Genomic DNA, 7,980 nt, shown 5'->3' on the forward strand with positions numbered 1-7,980 from the left:
GTCATTGGTCCTCTGTACATTTCCTTCACTAACCTCACATACTTCTCTGGCACGCACTGCTCTCTCATGCTTCTCCATATTTCGTCCTTTGGGACTCTGTCATATGCTTTCTCCAAATCAATGAAAGCCATATGTAGATCAGCTTGTAGCTCCCCGTGTCTCTCCACTATTTGCTTTAAAGCATGTATTGTATCAGTTGTTCCTCTTCCAGGCATGAACCCAAACTGTTATTCACATACCACTCTCTCCTTGCGTAGTCTTGCTTCTATAACTCTTTCCCAAATTTTTATTGTGTGTGCCATCAGTTTAATACCTCTATAGTTACTGCAGTTCTGCACATCACCTTTCCCCTTACATATTGGGATCAGTACACTAGTTCTCCACTCATCTGACATGTCCTTCTGTTGCTAAATTTTCTTCATTAAATCCCAAAGGAGCTCAATTCCCTTTTTACTGAGACACCTCCATACCTCAACGGGGATCTGGTCTGGGCCAACTGTCTTCCCATTTTTCATCTTTTCAACTGCCCATTCGACTTCATCTCTACTTAGATCCATCGTTAATCCTTCGTTTGCCCCTCCTTCCTCAGTTTTCACTCTTGCATTTTCTTCATTCAGCAATTTCTCAAAATAATTCAACCACCTTTGGATTATTTTTCCATGGTCATGCAGAATTATTCCTGTTCCATCTTTCATTTGTTTTATTACTGTTAGATCCTTAGAAGCTTTATCTCTTGATTTGCCTATCCGTAACAGTTATCTCATATCCTGATTTTTCTGTAGTTGTTCGTATGCCTCCCTTACTGATTCAGCTTTAGCTTTAGCCACGGCTCGTTTTGCCTCCTTCTTTGCAATTTTGTATGCTTGCCCATCCTCAGCATTTCTGGACATATCCCACTTTCTCTTAGCGTCTTTCTTTTCCTTCACAACCTTCTGCACCTCTTCATTCCACCACCATGTTTTCTTATCTTTTGGCACCCCTCTTCCAGATGTTAACCCAAACACTTCCTCCCCGGTCTTCCTTATGACAGCACTATTTATTTTCCACCACTCCTGCACACTCTCTGCCAATTTTACCTTTCCCAGTACTTTTTGACTAAACTCCTCTCTCAATTTTTTATCCTTTAATGTCCACCACTTAATTTTCCTTTCACATTGATTTATGTGCCTCGGTCTTTTACATATTTTCATCTCACAATCCGCTACAATCAACTTATGTTGTGTTGCTATTCCTTCACCGTATATGACCTTAGTATTTCGCACCTCCCCACTATTTTTCCTTGTACATAATATGTAATCAATTTGGCTTTTATTTTCGCCACTCCTGTATGTTATTAGTTTTTCTCTTTTTCTTTGGAAGTAGGTATTCGTAATCACTAGATCATAAGCCACTGCAAACTCCACTATCTTTTTTCCTTCCTCATTTCTCTCGCCATATCCCCATCCTCCATGCACCTCTCTTACCCACCTTTCCTTCCACCAACATGACCATTTAGATCCCCTCCGACTATCACTCTTTCATTCTCTGGTATTCCGACCATTACTCCATCCAAATCCCTCCAAAATTTTTCGTTCTTGTCCTCCAAACATCCCGCTTGGCGTGCATAGGCTGACAGCACTGTTACCATTTCTCCGCCAAACATCATCTTAACATACATGATCCTATCATTTACTCTGCTGACTTCACATACCTCTTCTTGAAGCTCTCTGTGAAAAACAACTGCAACTCCATTTCTTGATTCTGGGCTTGCACTACTATAAAGTAGCTTATAGCCTTCAGCTAAGATATTTGCCTTATTGCCCTTTCACCTTGTCTCTTGTACACACAAAGCCTTTATCTTCGTCCTCTGCATCATGTCTACTATCACTCTTCCCTTCCCCGTCATCGTTCCCACGTTTAGAGTTCCCACTCTGATCTTGAACACCTATGGATCCTTCGCAAAACGCCTCCCCCAGAGATCCGAATGGGAGGCTATTACTCTGGAACATTTATCTTGAGAAGCATCCATCATTCCTCCTGTTTTGGTAATGTTTCTACAGCCGGATGCCCTTCCTGCCGCCAACCCCCTTTCCTTGTTAGTGGGGCGGAGGCTTGCTAGTTTTGGTCCACCCTGGGTATTTTATTATCCCCGGTACCCACCATATCTGGTGATCATTCCCCTATCCGCCACCTGGGGAGGCGCCCGATGGGAGACTAGCAACTCCACATGGGATGGAAGTAATATCAATATCATGACAAAATCCACCACCATTAAATATACGAGAAATCCAATACAGTGATTTCTCTGATTTCAGAACAACTTTGACCCCATTCTTTCTGAACTGTCACAAGTCTCAGATGCAAATTAGAACAGGAAATGTTCATGATAGAGCAGAGACATTCAGCTGTAAAACTCAGGGATACATTCACAATAGCATTCCAGTTTCACAGGAAATTGAAATATACCCAGCACATAGCGCAAGGTTATCAGTAGCATCAGACAAGGTAGCGGACCTGCAAAATTTGATGCAATATTTGAGCAAGCGTGACAACAGAGCATTTTATAACAAAATTTGTATGGCACCTGAAGGCAACAATGAAGAATCTGCCTGACTCTGAAGACAACAGCAGTGGGTGTGATGAAGGAGCAGCCGACAGCAGCTGTTCTATAAATGTAAACTGTGTGTATTGCAGGTTCAGTTCACCAAAATGGTATTAGAGATTCCTTGGTTAAGACTGTGCAGTCTTATTGTCTCACAGAGGGGTACATATAATAAACATTCTAAATGCAATATCATTTTTGTATGTTTCTGGTACATTTTTATACTTATGTTATAAAAAATGAGTTAATGATATCTATATTTTTCAACCATAAATGACATATGTCCATCATAGTTTTTCGTTTGTATGTAAAATGTAACACTTTATGTATTTGCAAATGCATATTATGTTTCTTACATTGTGCAGTTTGATTGGTCCATTCTTCTCTGAAGGGAAGGTACTGTAACTGGTGAGGTATATCTTCATGTACAGCAAACATCGATTTTACCTGGCAACTGAGAGGTGTATGGAACTGAAAGATTTTACCTGCAACAAGATGGCACTCTGCCTCACTACCACAAAGACGTCAGAGCCTATTTGGATTAAAATTTACGTGGATGGTGGATAGGTAGAAGAGGAGCTGTTGAGTACCCACCCCAGCCTCCAGATCTTACGCCTCTTGACTTATACCTATGGGAAACTTTAAAAAATGAAGTTTATCTACAGAAGCCAGCTACACTGAATGAGCTACAAGAAACCTTTAAGGCAACCTGTGCAGCTATCACACTGGAAACATTGACAGCCATAGTTCAGTCAACAGTTCAGTGGCACTGACATTGTTTGACTGCTAATGGAGCTTAATTTGAATATATAAAATAACCTTCCCCTCATGCAAGAATTGTAACACTACGTTAACTGTCACACTGTCAAAGAAGGTCTACATTTTACTGAACCCTTATGTGTTCAGTTCAGAAATAGGCTGCAATTAATCTGTGAAACATGAACTCAATTACTGTGCTCTAACAGTCGTAATGAATGCTTTGGATTTGAGATACTAGAATTCTTTTGTCGGTACAATGACCTTCCATATTAATACTGCATAATTTATAACATCCAGCGATTCTAGTATGGTTCCTGACATAATGCTCGGTTTACACTAGCAAGTTATTGCAGCAATTTACTTGCGCGGAGGAACTCGCCGCGCGATTTGCGAGTGTAGACATATCGCCAAGCCGACTTGCGACCGTAGCAATTTATTGCAGAAGTGACTTGCTGTACGTTTTCCGCTTCCAGTGTGAACGCCACGCAAGAAGTATCTGCAAGTAACTTGCAGCTTTTAGGATTTATTTCTATTTCCTGCAAGTAGGAAGCGCAAGTTAGAGTATGTATGTCGTCTGCATAACACTCATATTTAACATTTTACTTACTGTGGTGACTTAATTTTATGCAACCATCTTACGAATTATATGCAAACAAATTTCAGAAATGGAGGAGAAACGGGAATGGATGAAGCAGGATGCAGAACATTTTACTGACGCCGTGGAGAGCTACCCCGAAATACAGAACGTGCATAACCGAGACTTTAAGGATAGAGTGAAGAAGATCAGCGCATTAAATGAAATCTCGTCGATATTCGACACATCTATAAAAGAAGTACACAGAAAGTAGCATAACTTGAAGACACAACCCCTTTGTCACCTGCATCCACTCGCTTGTTGTTTTAGGAGTCTAGAAAAAGATGATGTGTAATCATTATATGTTCTATTTACTTAGCTTGTCACTTTCCATTTTATGAGCATTAGAAAAAAAACAATTTTATAAGCATATCATTCTGTAAAATTCAGTTTATTTCAATAAAAATTTAATTTCATTGTTGTGTTTTCACATATCTTCAAATAATTTTCCCTTTTCAAAACGTTAAAAATGGGTCTACATACTTCGGGTACGATCAGAAAAATCGTGCTGACGGGAATATGAAACAAGTACATTAGGGACTTGTATGAGTATCCTACAAAGAAAAGATTTCAAAATTCAAACTTTTTTTGGTTGTGTGTTTCACATAAATAAATGAAATGCCTATTTTATTCGTAGCTCACCGGTGGCTATAAATCATAGAGTGAGTAGCAAACGTTCCTTTGCTGAAATAGCATTACCCAAGTTTGCTATGACGGGCACTATTAACACCAACAAATACTCCAGATCATTTGAGGACATTCTGCAAAAGTTTTCAAAAGTATCCATGCTCTCGATACTCAGTTCTTGCAAAAGGTTATTACAGGCACCATTTTGCGATCTTCTCATTATCTACTCTCTAACCCAAATACTTCTCTTTTTCATTTTCACGTTTTGCATTACAATTACAAGAGCTGCAGGATATCTCACCCGCCTACTTGTCATTTTACACTTTGGCTGACACTCGTAGTGGTACTGAAAGCATATGTAAACAGTATCAGCAAATTATTGACGCAAGTTTCTTGCCAAAGAACTTGCGGAAGAATCTTGCTTAATTCTTGAGCTGCTGTGTAAACACAGCTGCAAGCGGCTAGCAATAACTTGCAGCAATAACTTCTGCAAGCGACTTGCTAGTCTAAACCCACCTTAAGTCTCACTGCCGTCATTAAGAAGATCTATGTCTTGTTATTATGAACTGTTGCTTAAAACATATTTCACAGTTAACCTTATATTTATTCTTTCCAAAAGGGATATAAAGATCTCAAAAAAATTTTTCGTTGAAACAGTCACGAAATAAAATGACCAGATCCCACTAGCATAACTGCATAATTTCAATTATCCAGAAATCTTACTATCTCATACTACTTCATGCAGTATGAAATGAATGAGACATCATTGTCAAGAAAACTTCACTTGACTTAACTGGAACAGATCACTCATTCAAACATGAGTAATAGGTTCTCATCTCAAATATTAATAATTTATATAAACAAATTTCACATGCTTGTGGCTAAATCTGAACAAGAACTGGATCATATTTTAATTCGTTATGGTTAAAAACTATCCAATTCATTTGAAGACCATGTTGTATATCACAATTTCATAATCATTTGGGAATTAAAAGTAATTGTTGTTTTCTGATACTAGTTATAAATGTTATATTACGTATGATTGTGTGATATAGTATGTATTATAGACCAGCAACATGTATTTAGCATATTTTACAATATTTAGAAAGTTATCTAAATTTTTATGTAGCTTTCTGTGCAAGAATGGTGTATAGTCTGTAAAAGCACATTGTGAAATAATGTTGCATATCAAAAAATCTTGTGTTTATGTTAAAATGGCAAAAATTATGGAAAGTATTAACAGAAATTATTGGCTGATATACCAAAATCATACACTATATTTATTTAATTTACATTCAAACTAAAAAACTAATTGTACATAGGACAAGAAACATTAACAAAGAAAAAATTAAACAGTGGAAAAATGAGCTGGACTGTTCACTCAGAAGGTAATTTCTTATAAAATTTCACATGGCCAACAAGTCTCTCATTTTCTTTACTGACAGAGGTAGAAGTTCTTTATACAACAAAAGGAAATTCATAAAAGATATATTTATTTAACCTTATCTGATTAGGATCATCAGGCCCTACTTTACATCAGACCAGAGTTTCACTCATGCCATATCTTTTTTACATCAAAGATTCCTAAGAAATAAGTTTAAATATGACAGTATTAAAATGATCTAAGTATCTGAAGTGGCAATGTGAATAAATAATATTATCAGCTAATAAACTTAACGTTGGCAGTGCTTGTACTACCACAGCTACTGCCACTAATATTGCAAACAGGTAATAATAATAATAATAATAATAATAATAATGATAGTTGCAGAAATAACAAGAATTTACGTATCACTGTACAAGAGAGATGTTTTGTGAAAAAGCGAGTTTGCTAGAAAGGAAATTTAAGAAGACTCCACCAGCTAAGAAACTGGGAAAAGAAGAAGATATGTCTGGGAAGAAGGATGTACAAGGATAACCAGTGCATACAGGGATTTTAACTTGAGAGTGATTTTCTATTTTATTGTTAGCAGAGAATGACGTAGCCAAGGTCGAATGACATTATGACTAAGACTCATCTATATCTGCATTGACAGTCAACCATACAACTCGTAATTTTCAAGTTTAGGTCATACTTCATAATTCCTTCGAGAACATTGGCAGCAGTTAAATCACTGTGGCTCATTTCATGAAAGGTGTTCTTAAATAAGGTTCAGGTTTTATGTACTTCCATTCATAGGTAACCATGATATACATTTCTTTTCTTTTTTCCTGACCAATGCAAAAGTATGATCTCAAGACAGCATGCTATGCCCCAAAAAATAAATTTATGCTCTACTATTGTAAAATATCCTGTTAAAACAGAGAAAGTTGCACAAAAGTGTCACTGTCCAGTTTTTGTTTTGCCCAAACCAACAGTCAGACCAAGCAGATTACTCTAGTGTACAATTTTTATATTATAATGATATATAATGTTCATGTACGTACCACTTTTGATGTAGTTTTTTGAGGCTTGTCTTTATCAGCTGTACAAATATAAGATTTTCCACTCTTCCTCTAACTTCTCTTGATGTTCTGTTTCGAATTTTATGTATCTATTTTCCTTTCTGCCCTTTTATCTAAGAGTACAATACCCTTTGGAGTGAAACTTACATCCGGTATATCCGCCATTTTAATTTATATAAGGTTCTTCCAGGATGGTCAATTTTACAACTACAAATGGCTCAAATTGTAAACAGAAAAAAAGACTTCCATTGCTATGGTAGCACGTCTCATGTGGTGTGCCACTTTATTCCAGTGAAAACCCAAGTTTGCCATAAACGTAATATACAACCTCTCCCAGGGAGATCTCTGTTAGTCTTCATTATTTATGTAGGGTCAGGTGAGTCGCCTCGTGAGGTCTTTTGGAAAACGACCGTCGGTTTTACGCCATTGTCGACCAGCTGTGTGGCTGCATAACTACAAGGCGACTGGTCCTGCTGCAACTACCAAGCCCTACGCTAGTTCCACGAAACAAAAGAAAAAACATATTTCTTACAGTAGCACTTTACAATCAAAATATACACTAACTTTATTTTTCAATAACGTTATAAAACTTGACAACTACTTAAGGTCCATGTATCGAGTGGTGGAGACTGGTCGATGGTACTACAAGTGCAAACAAAGTTGACACTCAGTGCACTGGCTGATTTAGCGACTGTAAAGGCATTTCCCAATTAGTCGTTCCCATTAGCCTCGCCACGAATGTCAACTTTGTTTGCGCGAATATTACAGTCTACGAATCACTGTATCATCACAGTATTAATACTTACCAGCAGAATTTTACAATGTTAGACTTCCAGCTTCCACCATTAAGTCGGCGGGATGTCAAACCCTGCTCATTCTTCTTCTTCTTCCTTCCATCACTAAACACAATCTAAATCACGCTTTCTGAATCGGC

At 37.5% G+C, this 7,980-nt stretch overlaps 1 protein-coding gene across 1 annotated transcript; it reads right to left on the reverse strand.

Moving 5' to 3' along the window:
• Positions 1-755: 755 nt before the first annotated feature.
• On the reverse strand, positions 756-1,627 carry LOC124775571. Its single transcript, XM_047250401.1, has 2 exons — positions 1,464-1,627; positions 756-1,278 (listed from the first exon to the last, which is right to left on the reverse strand). Exons 1-2 carry the CDS (start codon positions 1,625-1,627, stop codon positions 756-758), a joined length of 687 nt encoding a protein of 228 aa, XP_047106357.1.
• Between the last annotated feature and the right edge of the window lie 6,353 nt (positions 1,628-7,980).

This window comes from Schistocerca piceifrons, chromosome 2 (genome assembly GCF_021461385.2).
Source record: "Schistocerca piceifrons isolate TAMUIC-IGC-003096 chromosome 2, iqSchPice1.1, whole genome shotgun sequence".
Taxonomy (NCBI): Eukaryota; Metazoa; Arthropoda; class Insecta; order Orthoptera; family Acrididae; genus Schistocerca; species Schistocerca piceifrons.